This window comes from Taudactylus pleione, unplaced genomic scaffold (assembly GCF_031769625.1).
Source record: "Taudactylus pleione unplaced genomic scaffold, aTauple2 ptg000352l, whole genome shotgun sequence".
Taxonomy (NCBI): Eukaryota; Metazoa; Chordata; class Amphibia; order Anura; family Myobatrachidae; genus Taudactylus; species Taudactylus pleione.
In genome coordinates, this window is record NW_028284753.1 from 12,126,807 (window position 1) to 12,142,352 (window position 15,546).

At 48.4% G+C, this 15,546-nt stretch overlaps 1 protein-coding gene across 1 annotated transcript in view; it reads left to right on the top strand.

Moving 5' to 3' along the window:
- SHROOM4 (shroom family member 4) overlaps positions 1 to 15,546 on the top strand; it is a 170,075-nt gene that overhangs the window by 89,633 nt on the left and 64,896 nt on the right. Inside the window, exon 5 of the mRNA XM_088444278.1 lies at positions 6,418 to 6,482. Coding sequence (XP_088300404.1) covers positions 6,418 to 6,482 — 65 coding nt within the window. The remainder of the gene's footprint in view (positions 1 to 6,417; positions 6,483 to 15,546) is intronic.

The window sequence follows — 15,546 nt, forward strand, 5'->3', positions numbered from 1 at the left end:
AGCGCGCCTTCCCTGTACACAGGCGGCGCCTCCCCCGCTGCCCACAGCCCTCTCTGCATCTGCTGACTGGCCCTGTGGCAGATCTCCTCCCCCAGGCCGGCCTCCTCTCTGCTCCTCGGTGGTCATCTTTTGTTGGAAGCATGGTGAGCGCTGCTGGACGCTGATGATCGGTGGCATCGCGGTCTGGATCCCCCGGCATACCTCTCCTCCGTTGGTTACAGGTCTGTGTATGCAGCTCTGTGTCTGCGTAGTTGAGGATAGCGCAGGAATTGATTTCTTTGCATTGCATGTGACTTCTGCTAGCGTCTGCTGCCTGTACTTTCACTTTCTACTGTCACCCATTTCAATATCCCTGCTCTTCTGCTAAAGCCCTTGCGGTGCGGTGATTGCAGGGTGGTTCTCCCACTATACTAACAAGTATCAGTGAGAGGGGTCACATACTTACCATCATGTCTGAGAGTGACTTTCCTCTCCAGCTTATTTGTACTACATGCAAGGTACCAATAGTGGAGGGGGAGGGTAACGCGGAGGGGCTATGTCGACAGTGTTATTTATTAGCGCAGCCAATTACTGTCACGGCTCCGGCACAGGAGCCGCCCTGGGCTTGTTTCGCGCTTACAACCCTCGTGGGCCAGTTAGCTCCGCAGCCTGCGTTCCCACAGATGGGATTGTCCCAGCAGTCAGTGGTGTCGTCACCCATGCAGGGTTTCCCGAGACAATTGATTGTACCCCACAGTCTCCCTATTTCCCCTCCTCGGGTCTTTCAGGAGCCTGCGTGGGTTAATTCACTGACAAGTTCTGTACAGCATTTGTCGGACGTGTTACAAGGGGAGTCTGTGTTGCGGCCACATAAGCGGCCGGTGGCGTCTCTGTCCACTCCTTATGAGGATGACGACGTGACGACCGATGATGGGGAGATTCTGGATCTTTCTGACCAAGAACCTCTCCGTTCTAAAGAGTCGGACGCTGTCCAAGGTTTATATTCCTGGACTTATTCAGGCAGTCCGCACGGCTTTAGTGATTGAGGATGAAGATCCTCTGGTGTCCAAGCCAAAATATGCCTTTTTTAAGGATATTAAGGGTGACGCCACAGTGTTTCCTCTTTCGGGTCAGTTAGTAGACCATTTAGAGGAGACGTGGAAACAATCTGGCAAACTGTGCCAGCCTCAGAGACGCTTGGCGGTGGCTTATCCGTTTGCGGACAATTATTTTTCTAAGTGGGAATCCCCTCCACAGGTGGATTCTCATGTGACATGCCTAGTCCGAAGTGCCACATTGCCCATGCCCTCCACGTCCTCCTTGAAGGATGCTACGGACCGTAAGGTGGAGATCTGCCTAAAGTCTGTTTATTCCCTTGCGGGGAGGGGGCGCCCAGGCCGACTATGGCCATTTGTTGAGTAGCCAGAACTATAAAGCGCTGGGCTGATAGTTTGGAGGCGTCTTTGGATTCCGACTGTTCGGCTGAACAGACCGAGTTGATAGGCAATCTCCGAGATTCGGCCACTTATATCAATGAAGCGGCCTTGGATATCAGTACCCTGACTTCTCGGATTTCTTCAGCAGCTGTAGCTGCTCGTCGCACCTTATGGTTGCGATCTTGGAAGGCGGATGCTGATTCCAAGAAGGGCTTGGAAGCTTTGCCTTTTAATGGAGAAGTCCTATTTGGTCCGGATCTGGACAAAATTGTAGCCACGCTGGCGGCAGCCAAATCGGCATGTCTCCCGTCTGCTGCGGTACCTTCCAGTTCAGGTACGTCGTCCTTTCGGCCTTACAGGGCCCAGGGTAGGCCTAAGGCACAGTCTTTTCCCCGACAGGCTGGCCCCCAAAAATCGGCCAAGCCCCGGAAACAGGCCTGGAGTACCAGACGTCCGGCCCCTAAGCCAGATGACAAGCCTGCGGCCTGACGGTCCGGGCCTCTCTTTGGGGGATCCCAAAGTGGGAGGCCGCCTGCTGCAGTTCGCCCAGTGTTGGTCGAATACCACGACAGACACTTGGGTTCACGAGGTGGTTTCTCACGGGTATGCCCTCTCCTTCCGGCACAGGCCCCCGTCCCGATTCTTCACCACGGGTCTTCCATCAGACCGGAACAAAGCCATGGAACTGCGGAAGGTTTTGCACACTATGCTCCAGGCTGGAGTTATAGTGCCTGTTCCATTCTCCCAGAGGGGCCAGGGTTTCTATCCAATCTGTTTTTGGTGTCCGATCCTCAACCTCAAAGCACTCAACAAGTCCTTGCGGGTGCCGAGGTTTCGGATGGAGACCCTACGGTCCATCATTCTGGCGCTGGAACCTGGGGGACTACATGGTGTCGTTGGACATACAGGACGCTTACCTGCATGTCCCTATTCTTTTACGCCATCAACAGTTCCTCAGGCTTGCAATCCGCAACGATCACTTCCAGTTCCGGGCGTTACCTTTTGGGCTGGCGACAGCTCCACGTGTGTTCACCAAGGTTATGACAGCTTCCCTGCGGCTGCAGGGAGTCCGCATGTTGCCGTACCTGGACGACCTGTTGGTAGCAGGATCTCCAGAGCTCCTTCTACACCACTTGGACCTGACAATTGCGGTACTGCACCGGCACGGCTGGTTAATAAACTGGCAGAAGTCTACCTTGATCCCGTCTCAGAGAATTCTGCACCTCGGAGCCTTATTGGACTCTGGACAGCAAAGGATCTTTGTGACGGGGGAAAAGATCTCTGCCTTACAGTTGAGGGTGCACAGTTGTCTGCAGAGTCGCCAGGTGTCTCTGCATTCGGCGATGAGGTTACTGGGCTCCATGGTGTCAGTATTCGACATGGTGGAATATGCCCAGTTTCACTCCAGACCTCTGCAGCAATTGATCCTGTCCAAATGGAATGGACTGCCTCAGAGTCTAAGGTCCCAGACAATGGTGCTCACTCCGGAGGTTCGCCTGTCCCTAGCCTGGTGGTTGCAGACGACCCATCTCAACAAGGGTCATCCATTCTGGGTGGCGAATTGGGTCCTGTTGACAACGGACGCCAGCCTTCGGGGCTGGGGAGCTGTCACGAGTCCACACTTGTTCCAGGGCAGATGGACTCAGGCGGAAAAGGAGCTTCCGATAAACATCTTGGAACTCCGCGCCGTTTTCAATGCTCTCCAGCAGGCACAGCGGGTTCTCCAAGGTCACCCCGTGCAGGTCCAGTTGGGCGACGCCACCACCGTGGCCTACATAAATCGGCAAGGAGGACCCCGAAGTCGGGCGGCACTCGTAGAGGTGTCCCGCATCCTGGTCTTGGCGGAGCGCAATCTCCCGGCCATATCAGCAGTATTCATCCCGGGAGTTCTCAACTGGGAGGCGGACTTTCTCAGTCGCCAGGACGTTCATCTGGGGGAATGGTCTTTGCACCAGGACGTCTTTCAACTTCTGGTGGACAGGTGGGGTCTTCCAGAGATCGACCTCATGGCGTCACGGCACAACAACAAGTTGCCGGTGTACGGGTTTCGCACGAGATGAAAAGGCGTCTCTGGTGGATGCTCTGTCCGTCCAGTGGACGTTCCGGTTTGCTCACCGGTGGCGCCTTGGGATTTAGCTGTGGTCCTGAGGGCTCTCCAGGGACCGCCGTTTGAACCACTGGGCTCAGTGGACCTTAAATGGCTGACAGCTAAAACAATTTTCCTTCTGGCCATTGCTTCGGCCAGACGTGTTTCTGACTTAGGGGCTCTCTCTTGTAGACCCCCTTTTCTGATTTTTCATAGGAACAGGGCGGTGCTGCGCACTCGTCCTGGTTTCCTTCCCAAAGTTGTTTCGAGTTTCCACATCAACGAGGAAATCGTTGTCAGCTTTTAACTCACCTGACCTTTCCATGGGTGAGGCCACTTTGGATGTTGTGCGGGCCTTAAGGATTTATGTTGACCGCACTTCTTCGTTTAGGAAGTCGGACGCCTTGTTTGTCCTCTATGGCTTCCGTAAAAAGGGTTGGCCTGCTTCAAAGCAGACTTTGGCAGGCTGGATTCGTATGGCCATTTCAGAAGCATATCTTCATGAAGGCCTTCCGGTTCCTTCCTCTGTGAGGGCTCATTCCACTAGGTCTGTGGGTCCTTCGTGGGCAGCTCGACATGGTGCCTCTGCAGTCCAGATCTGCTACGCTGCCACGTGGTCCTCTGTCCATACCTTTGTGAGGTATTGTGCGTTTGACACCTTTGCCTCTCAGGATGCTTCCTTCGGGCGGCGGATTCTCCTTTCAGCACTGGAGCATCCCCACCCTTAAAGGATACCTCTTTGGGACATCCCGAAGGTATCCTGTGGATACCCTATGGACCCTGATGTAGAAAATATGAGATATGGTAAGAACTTACCTTTGTTATCTCTATTTCTACGAAGTCCATAGGGTTCCACCGGACTCCCGCCCTGTCGCACCTGTGCTGCAGATGGGCTTTACTCTGGTCACCGGTTTTTCCGTCTCCCTCTGGTGAGAATGTGATTCTTGTGTGTGTCCAGATCTTTTTTCTCTCTCCACCTTCTCTTCCTCCGGCCTATGGCTTGGTACGTAACTGAGATGCCTTGGCTCGGGGGCGGGTTATAGGAGGGGGGACCCTAGTGCATCCTGGGAGGCTGAAAACTTTAACTATAGTGCCCAATGCCTGACGTCATCACCTATACCCAAGGTATCCTGTGGAACCCTATGGACTTCGTAGAAATAGAGATAACAAAGGTAATTTCTTACCATATCTCATATTTTAATGAAACTTAATGTTTGTCAAATATTTACTGCCTAGTCTGATTTTGGATTGAGTAAATATGGACTAATTTGTCCCCAAAGAAATTTTTGCAGTATTTTTAAAATATAACTATATGAGCAGCTAATATATTGTCAAACATGTCACTGGTAGATACAAACATGCTTACCATGTATTTATTAGCTCTAATTACTTGTTTCTGGCCAATACAAAGTGAATACATGTTAAGTAGAGCAATCTGTCGGCTATCCTGAGAATATGTGGAGAAATGGATCTGCAATGCCTCACTGAAGGTGCTCCTTAGTCCAGTGGTAGTGTTTGCTGCCTTTTAAAGGAGGAAGTGTGTTCGAGAACCTCTTGTAGTGACTGTTGAAAAGGGAAGATACTTTGCAGCGCAGGTTCTACCTATTGAATACTCGGGCAGCTTTTTATAAATGGCTTCAAAGTTTATCACAGCGAGTTTCAACAATGTTGGAAATGTAAACTGCGTTTTGCATACGGCATATAGAAGAATCACAGCACAAAGTACAGTAGTTACGCATTTCACTGGTATGGTGTCTGCTTCTTCAGACTTGTGTTATGTCAATCTTTTTTTCTAAATTTGTTTACTGTATGAACAGATCATGGAATCTGTTAAGTCAGCGAGGCAGCTTACTGTTCTGTGACTGGCAGCTTCTCCTTATCAAAATGATCTGAGTGTTCAATTGGTAGAATCTGCACCACGAAGGACCTTTCCTGTCCGAGCCTGAGAATATGCCTGGGTGACGCAATCAATTGTGTACATATAATGTAATGGCCAAATTACCACACTTCAGGTCTTGCCCTAAACTAGTGTTTCCCAAACTCAATCCCCAAAGTACCCTAACGGGTATATTTCACTATCCACAATGTTGGGACGCAATGTGCGGCTTCGCACATCGCTGATAGCTACAGAGGTCCAACATTGCTCATTTTACTGTTCACCCCTGTGTGGGGGTGGGAAGGTAAAATAAGTGATGGAGAGGTCATGGTGTGCTGCTATTCTAAATGTTCCCACGACTTTCCGACGGCACATTGCACATATATCACAAATGCCCCCCAAAAGGATATCCATGCTTGAGCACAGATAACTATTTATTTATTTATTTATTTATTTTTTTTTTTTTTAAATAATCTTCACCTGAACTGTTAAGGTGCTTTGAGGACCAATTTTGGGAAACGCTGTTCTAAACTGAAAAAGGGAAGAAAATCTTGCCTGGCAAACTCTTTATAAGGACCTCAAGCACATGTAACATGTTACTATTCCTTATTATTGGTTAAGCAATGTTGACAGAACTGATATTTTAGTCTGCACAAATAATAAAATCATTTGTCAATTGCACCTACAGTAAACACAAAATAAGACATGGCTTGATTTAAATAAATTAGACTTATTTCAATACTAAATATACCACTTGACAGGAAAACATCTCTTGGAACACTTTTTCACCAGTGGTTCATCTTCAGTTGTCTTCCTGTAGTGTTTGACCAAAATATAGGTAAATACTAAAAACGTCCACAGTTTAGTGCTGTCACAAATTGTGCGGGATGTGCATAGTATTTTCTAATTTAGCATCAATGGAATGCAGACACTCAGACCCTTCTGTGTTTAGAGTTCAGGAAGGCTCTGAATAATAACTTTGTTATGGCTGAACCTCCCTTTTGTTTTTTTCCCACTGCCACATGGAATGTTGGACACAGGATGTACCACTGAAGGAACTAAACCAGCAGCTGAAAATCAACAGGAAGTACAGCCAGTCTGTAAGGTGAGATGTGTGTGTGTGTGTGTGTGTGTGTATATGTATATGTGGTGGGTGGTGAGTGGGGGGAGGTTGGCTGGAATCTGAGGAATCTCCTAAATTGGTTAGGAGAACATGAATAGAGACAATAAATACTGGGGATCTACTAAAGACTGATTTACAATGGACTTTGCTGGTGCCATTTTATTAAATGTAATAAATATGCTAAATTGATGCTAAACCTCAAATCTTTTTAAGGCATAATTGACCTATAAATCACCAGTTTTCCAAACCTGTCAAAACATAATTGCCAGATCTACATGGACAGCAGCAGTGTCAGATTTTACCTTGGGGCTGTGTAGGGCTGCAGCCCCCTCCATTTAAATTTGCCACTCTCAATGAAGCTAACCATTGTCTGTGGATGGGTGTCTTCCCTGGCAGTGGCAAAGGTTTTCCATATAAAGTGCTTCCTGCTAATCAAAGTCCAGACAGGCAGTCCCAGGAAGAGGTGTTTTCTACCCCTGGGACTTCCAGTTCAGGACTGATTTTCAGAGAGAGCACCCAATAGGAAGCCACTCCCTGCCTTTCCGTCAGCCTACCTAATTTCTAGGGTCTGCTGCCGATGCAGTCCCTAGAAGCTGGTGTCTGTTGTGGCGCCTGGTAGGCAGTGCAGGAAGCCCCCCTCATGGAAGATGGTAGTAACCGCCACTGGAGAGCAGTAATGACCCCCCCTCCCCCATACTAAACCTATTGTTACCCATTGATGACTAAACATCCCCATACAAGAGAATTTTCATGTAACCATCATGCCAAATAATTAGTTACGAGACTCAACAAGGAGTACTATTCAGAGGCTGTCGTCACTTGGCACATAATCTTAATATATAGGTAAGTCTCCTGTCCAGGAAAGTTGCCATTACAATATGGAGCTCTTTTCTGGAAACTCTGAGATGCCAAATATTCTGTTGATTTTGAATTGGGAGGTTAAGGATAGAAAAATACACAACCTTTTTGTCGTAAGTCTCAGGCGTATTATGGATGCGGCACGTATTTAGGGAGTTGGCTAGACCTAATCCTGAGGCGCGGAGTCTAATGTGCCAGCGGTATTCACCAGGGACCCTCGCATGAAGGTATGGACTTGGATGCGTCCGACACACAGGTCGCTGCCGTCGGGATAGGTTCCCTTATACAGGTGCTGGTAAACTCTGGATGAAGCGTAGAAGACTTATAGCTTAGTCGACAGGCCGGGTCAAAACCAAACGGACTTAGACGGTACCAGGGAGCAGGCGTAAACAGGTCACAGGGAATAGCTGAAGTCAAAACCAGATATCGGGTGCAGTACCAGGGGTCAGGCGAAATCAGGGTCACAAACGAAGTCAAGGTCAGAAACGGGTAACAGAATATCACAGGAATGCTGGAGTACAGTAAATGAGCCTATACTCTGGCACTGGCGTGCTCCCAGAGTCTTCCTTAAATAAGCAGGGCTACCCCAGTCACTTCCTGTGACGTTGCTTAAGGGCGTGTGTATGGGCCTTTAAATTTCCAGCAGTTCGGCGCGCACACCCGTAGGGAGCCGCTCCCCCCTGCATCCGTCAGGGGAAGGAGAGGCAGAGGGCAGTGGGGAACGCTGGTGATGCACCACCCGCTGCCCCTCTGCAGACCAGTGCTGCCGGACCCGGTAAGTGAATATCTGAGGCCTTGATCCAACAGTGCTCTTCTGGGCCATATCCTTTCCAGTCCACCAAGAACTGGACTATACCTCAGGACATCCTGGAGTCTAAAATCTGCTTCACCTCGTACTCCTCCTGATGATCTACTGGAATAGCTGCTGGAGGATCACAGGGCTTCGAAAATCTATTCTAAAGGGAAAACGTGAAAAACATTCGGAACTGTAAGCGTGCCAGGAAGTTTTAAACGATAAACCACAGGATTTATTGCTTGGAGAATCTGAAATGGCCCAATACACCTGGGAGTGAATTTCATTGTAGGTACCCTCAGATGTAAATTTTTGGTTGACACCCATACTCTGTCACCCGCACACAGTAAAGAAACCTTCCTCCTCCTTCTGTCTGCCACTATCTTGTATCGTGAAGATGCTCTGCACAAGTTCCTCTTAAACTATTCCTCAACATCTGGAGGGACGTTAACTGTATCACGGACAACTGGAAGAGCTATCGACCCAAAGACTGGTAATTCTGGTAACGCAGGGTGTAACCCATACTGTATGAAGAATGGAGAATGACCCGCTGACTCATGAAACAAGTTATGAGCAAATTCAGCCCAAGGATGTAAAGCAACCCAATCATCCTGATTGGCCGACACATATATACGAATTAATTTTTCCAAATCTTGATTTCCCTATTCCGTCTGACTGTTACTCTGAGCATGATAGGCCGATGAAAAGCTTAGTTTGACCAGAAAAAATATTTACATAATGCTTTCCAGAATTTGTAAGTAAATTGCACCCCGCGATCTGACACAATGTCTTTTGGAAATCCATGCAACCGGAAAATCTCCCTTATAAAAGCCGATGCTAACTTTGGAGCAGAAGGTAGTCCTTTTAATGGAACAAAGGACCTCATTCAGAGTCTGTCGTTGCGGCCGCACGGTCGTACGCCACCGATGTTCGCTATACTGCGCTTGCGTAAAGTTCGCAATGCGCGTGCGCAAACTAGCCGCTATGATCAGAAATTTCTCTCTCCTTGAACACAGACAGGTGGGTAGTTTGAGTGACAGATGGAGGCGTTTGTGGGTGGTAACAGGGGAAGGTGCTTGAAAACGGGGGAGTGGAGATCCGAACGCAGGCGGGCCTCATTATGCGAACGGCGTTTTATGGGAGTGCATACGGATTATGGGAGTGCATAATTAACAAAGTAGCGTCATGGCACATGTGACATGGGAGGTTTTTACACTGACATGATCGTAGAGCTTAAGAGAGGGTATGGTCAACCTTAAGCTCTACGACCAGTTCCCAATGGTCTCGATTAATCCTTATATGCCCGGAGATGACGTGCAATGCCTACGAGAAGGGGGCGTATTTTTTGGCCTTCCGACCGCTTCCTCCCCTTGGTCGGCCAACTACCGATTCGAACTTAGGGACGCAACTTGCGAGGGAATCAGTTGCATATCCGGCCCCTTTTTCCGTGCGGCCGCTTCGACCGACTCTGAATGAGGTCCAAAGTGTGCAGCTTTGGAAAACCTGTCCACAATTACCCAGATGGTAGTAAATCCTTGACAAGAAGGCAGATCTTTCACAAAGTCCATCAAAATGTGGGTCCAAGGACAATCTGGGAGTGGAAGCAGAGACCCTGATGGTGCGTGCGGCGGAACTTTGTGGCAGCTTGTCACATTTGTGCTCAGCATAAAATCCTTCACATCCTGACGGACAGTCGGCCACCAATAATTCCTGAGAATTAATTCCAAAGTTTTCCTTTGCCCGCATGGCCCGTGAAACGCGATGAATGGGCCCACTGAAGTAACCTAGACCAGAACTCAGGTGCTATAAATGTCTTTCCCATTGGAATCTTGACCCAGTTGGTAGCCGCCACAGAACACGCAGGGTTCAGAATTGGTTTGTCTTTTTACCTCCTCCACCTCAACAGCGTTGAATGCTCGGGAGAGTGCATCAGCCTTCACGTTCTTATTACCTGGCCGTAGGTAATCACTAAATTAAACCGATCAAAAAACAATGACCACCTAGATTGACGGTAATTTAGGCAGTGAGCTTTTTTGAGATACGTCAAATTCTTATGGTTGGTATAAACTGTCGCTCCCTCTAACAAGTAACGCCATTCTTGAAGAGCCAACTTGATGGCAAGTAGTTCTTTATCCCCGACCGCGTAATTCCTTTCTGGTGCAGAGAACTTTCGGGAGAAGAACCCACAGGAATACCACTTGCCCGCATCATCCTTCTGTGACAGTACTGCTCCAACACCAATCATGGAGGCATCCACCTCCAGGAAAGAAGCTTGATCACAATTTGGCTGCCTCAGAATGGGGGCTGAAAGGAAACCCTGCTTTAAACTGAGGAAAGCCTCTTCTGTCTCAGGAGGCCACACACAAGTGTCTTGATCCTTCCTTTCTGGTAAGAGCAGTGATGGGAGGAGCGATGGACGAGTAGTTCCTGATGAATTGGCGGTAAATATTGCAAAAACCCAAAAAGCGTTGTATTGCTTTCAATCCGACTGGACGGGGCCAGTTGTTGATTGCGGTAAGCTTTACTGGGTCCATCTGAAGGCAGGAGCCCGAGATGATATAACCTAGAAACGTTAGTTCCCTTTGTTTGAAAGGAGCATTTTTCAAGCTTACAAAAAAGCTGGTTGGCCCGAAGCCGGAACAGTACTTCACACACATGTTGGTGATGACTTTTCATCTTCAGAGAATATTAGGATGTCATCCAAGTATACCACTACATATTTGTACAGTAAGTCCCGGAAGATATGGTTCATATACTTCTGAAAGACAGCTGGTGCATAACTCAATCCAAAAGGCATGACTAAATACTCGTAGTGGCCATCTCAAATGTTAAAGGCAGTCTTCCACTCGTCTCTTGGTCGGATTCTGATGAGATTATAGGCCCCACGAAGATCTAGTTTAGTGAAAATCCTTGCTCCTTTGATTCGGTCGAAGAGCTCAGAAATCAAAGGAAGAGGATAGCGGTCTTTAATGGTAATCGCGTTCAGACCTTGATAGTCAATGCATGGTCTCAACCCCCTATCCTTCTTTTGGACAAAGAACAGGCCGACTCCAGCAGGCGATTTGGACTCCCTGATGAAACCTCGTTTCAAATTCTCTTTGACGTATTCTGATACTGCCTGGGACTCTGGAAGTGAAAGGGTAAAGACTCTTCCTCGAGGAGGCACCCTCCCGGGCAACAAGTCTATAGCACAATCCCACTCCCTGTGTGCAGGCAGCGTTTCAGCAGCCTTCTTACAGAATACATACCTGAAGGAACTGTATGGAATGGGAAGAGGATCTCCAGAAGTAGTTACAGAACTCAGGATAACACGATGTGGGGGTTTGACTGACGACAAACATAACCCATGGCATTGAGGACCCCATGACAGGATTTGAGGTCCTTTCCAGTCTAAAACGGGGGTATACTTGCGGAGCCAGGGTAGACCCAAGATCACCGGATACTCGGCTGACGGAAGTATGTAGAATGCTATCTGCTCTCGATGGAGTGCTCCCACCTGCATGGAGATTTCTGTTGTTCGGGAGTGGATTGTAGCTGCGGGAAGTTTATTCCCATCCACTCCAATGATACATAAGGGTGTTTGGAGAGGTACACTCAGAATTCCCAGTTCTTGCTCCTTCTTAGCGGAAATGACGTTGCCATCAGCACCTGAATCTAAGAAAGCCTTTTAAGATCTCAGAGGAGTTCCCAAGTTACATCGATAGTGAACTGTGGAGTAGTAGTCTTTTGGGGTGAGATGAAACGTACCTAATCTGATCACCCCTTGATCAGTTAGGCGTTCTCATTTCCCGGATGTTTTGAGCAGCCCGAAAGAAGATGACCCGGTTCACCACAGTACAGACAGAGCTTCTTTTAGAACCTCCTCTCCCTCTCTGAGGCAGGAAGGCGGGACTTCCCGACCTGCATAGGCTCTTCAGGAGATTCCACTAGTGCTGTGAACCGTGGAGCGAGCTTGAAGGTGAAACGACGGGACTGTTCCTTCTCTTATGCCCTCTCCCAGTGGCGAAGATCTACCCAGATACTCAAGGAGAATAAATCATCTAAAGTGGTTGGCAATTCTCTGGATGCGAGTACATCTTTGATCTGATCTGACAACCCCTGCATAAATGTCGCTACCAGGGCTTCATTATTCCACCCTAATTCTGAAGCAAGCGTTCGAAACTGCACAGCATACTGTCCTGCCGATTTTATTGCCTTATTTTAGCTGCAAGATAGCTGACCCCACAGAGGATACTCGTCCAGGCTCATCGAAGACCCTCCGAAAAACTTTAAAGAATTCAGCGCTGTTATTGACCAGGGAATCATTCCCTTCCCACAATGGTGAAGCCCAGGCCAACGCCTGACCGGATAGCAGCGAGATGATGTAAACCACCTTCGTCCTCTCTGAAGGGAAGTTTGCTGCTTGGACCTCAAATTGAATTGAGCATTGGTTTAGGAATCCTCGACAGCCATTGGGATCCCCATCATACTTCGTAGGATTCGGAATGCGTAATGGAGCGGTAGCCCCCGCAACTTATATAGACACCATAGGAGGAGTGGATAACTGCACCAGAGGTGACTGAGCAGCACCGACTTGCTGCATTAGCATCTGCAGACACTGCATAATCTGGGCCTGGTCTTGTTCTTGCAAGAAGGTTTACGAGCAGGTCTCGTCGAGATGGGTTCCCAGCAGCATCCATGTCTTTTTGGCCAGAGTATTCTGTCGCAAGTCTCGGGCAGGTTATGGATGCGGCCCGTGTTTAGGGAGTTGGCTAACCTTAAGCCTGAGGCGCGGAGTCTAATGTGCCAGCGGTATTCACCAGGGACCCTCGCAAGAAGGTATGGACTTGGCTGCGTCCGACACACAGGTCGCGGCCCTCAGGAGAGGTTCCCTTATACAGGTGCTGGTAAACTCTGGATGAAGCGGAGAAGACGTATAGCTTAGTCGACAGGCCGGGTCAGAACCAAACGGACTTAGACAGTACCAGGCAGCAGGCGTAAACAGGTCACGGAATAGCCGAAGTCAAAACCAGATATCAGATGCAGTACCAGGGGTCAGGCGAAATCAGGGTCACAAATGAAGCCAAGGTCAGAAACAGGTAACAGAATATCACAGGAACGCTGGAGTACGGTAAATGAGCCTATACTCTGGCACTGGTGTGCTCCCAGAGTCTTCCTTAAATAAGCAAGGCTACCCCAGTCACTTCCTGTGACGTTGCTTAAGGGCGTGTGTATGGCCCTTTAAATTTCCAGCAGGTCGGCGCGCGCCCGTAGGGAGCCGCGCCCGCCTGCATCCGTCAGGGGAAGGAGAGGCAGAGGGCAGCGGGGAACGCTGGTGATGCACCACCCGCTGCCCCTCCGCAGATGCGTATGGCTCTTGATGATCTTTTTGAAGTCCTCATACATCTAGCCTCAATACGCCATGAAGGCAGGATTTGCCTGGCATTAGTGAGCCGCCAGGTCCCGTGTTACTTTGCTAGCATTGGGTGTCTTTTTTTTTTTTTTAAGCTGAAAATGTATTTAATGCTGGGTACACACTGGTAGAGATATTGGCCAGGGCCGTAACTAGGGTGGTGTAACGTGCCATGGCACAGGTCACTGCAGAGCAGGGGGTGCTGTTTGGTTGTGCCTGTTAATTTTCTGTTTATAATCATTCTCACTTGTAGCTTCCTCTTCTTTTATCCACGCCATCTCCTGGCTGCCCCTATATCCTCCCTGGCCGACTCCCCCTTCATCTGGCCATCTCCCGAAGCACCTTCAGTAACCTACTCCTATCACCTCTCACACGGCAATTGGACACTTTACACATGGAGCGCTCTGCTCCTGCAATGGAAGTCTATGAATTCTAACTATACTGTATGAGACACAATATCCTTTTGTAAAACACAATCTTCAGTCGGTGGTCTACACTGCCGACTCCAGGCTTGTGCACAGCTGTTCTGATGGACAAATGCTGCTGCAGTTGCAGCTTCATCAGTGCTCTCCTACATCTATAGCTGGTGAGTTATGTATTATCACTGCAGCCATTGTATTCACACTGTATTTGACAGTGACACATGTATAACAGTGGTACCCCTTCATCATCATATGGGACAAATCAGATTTCCATTGCCCCTTGGCCATGAGACCATGCCCCTTTTCTAGGCGCGTGTCTTATGTCCCTATTCGAAAAATGTTCTTTCTGGCCCAAGGTATCAAAAAGTCTAGTTACAGCTCTAATATTGGCCGATCAATGGACGTCCCATATATCATGTGTGCGTCAGCCAGTGTATGCCAGCAATATGTCTGTGAATGAAATCGTTCAGGCATATCGTGCCAGCTGTGCAGCACATCCGATGGCAGATATATCTGCTCATCATGCTGTGCATACACTTGCTGCTGAGCCCGTGGGAAGGGAGGCGCGGCACGACCCCCAGCCAGCGGGTCCCGCAGATAATGGTTGTTTAGCGTGTATGTACAACCATGATCTGCAGATATATCTTTTATGTGTGTACACAGCTTAATCGCAACACGATGTGACAAGGTCGCACCAGCAGACTGTGCTGATTAATTTGATATGCAACACTTGTATATCTGTTTGCACCTGAGTCTGTATATGAAGGACAACTGAACTTGGAAGCAAAAAAGCTGCAGCCACTACATCGTATACAGATTCAGGGACTCTGTTGTACACAGATATAAGTGTCGCACATGAAATTTAAATCACCACAGTCTGCTAGTGCGACCTAGTCACATCGCATTGTGACTTAGATGCCCGGCACTAGCAGAGTCTCACAGGACCTGGCGCGCTGAGAAGGGAGTTTTAGCGTGGCTGTAGCAAAGATGTATAAGGACACATCTGTACAAAATCTCACATTTACAGGGTAGTGAAGTGGAATTAGGTGAAGAACTAGAAATCAGGTATGTCTGTAAAAAGGTACAGTTTATAATGACTACACAGCAGTCATGTGACTTAGTGCCATTATGGTTCTATGTCACAAGAATTCTACTTTTGGAACACTTGTAGTATCTTGGGACTAATGTAATTTCCGAAAATGGATTCTTCACTGTACAGCAATAGGGAAATTACCTCAGTCTGACTTCCTCAACAGCACATATTCCTTAAAGAGAAATCATGCTAAATGTGGTATAGAAAGAAACACTAGGGTGGGGTTGCATTTATAACAAGGCAGCTCCAGTTGGTTAGTAGTAAAACACTAAACTCCTTGCTACTGTGACCTAATTTAGTGATTTCTACCATGTTAGTAAATCAATGCTTGCTGATTTTGATTATTCATCTTTGCACCCCCCCCCCCTTCCCAACCTCATGGGCCCCAATCAGGTGATGACCTATGCAGCAGTGAGTTTCAGTCCCACCTTGTAGCCATGCTTATAGTGGATTACACTATAGATTATCATATTGAAACATTACAATAC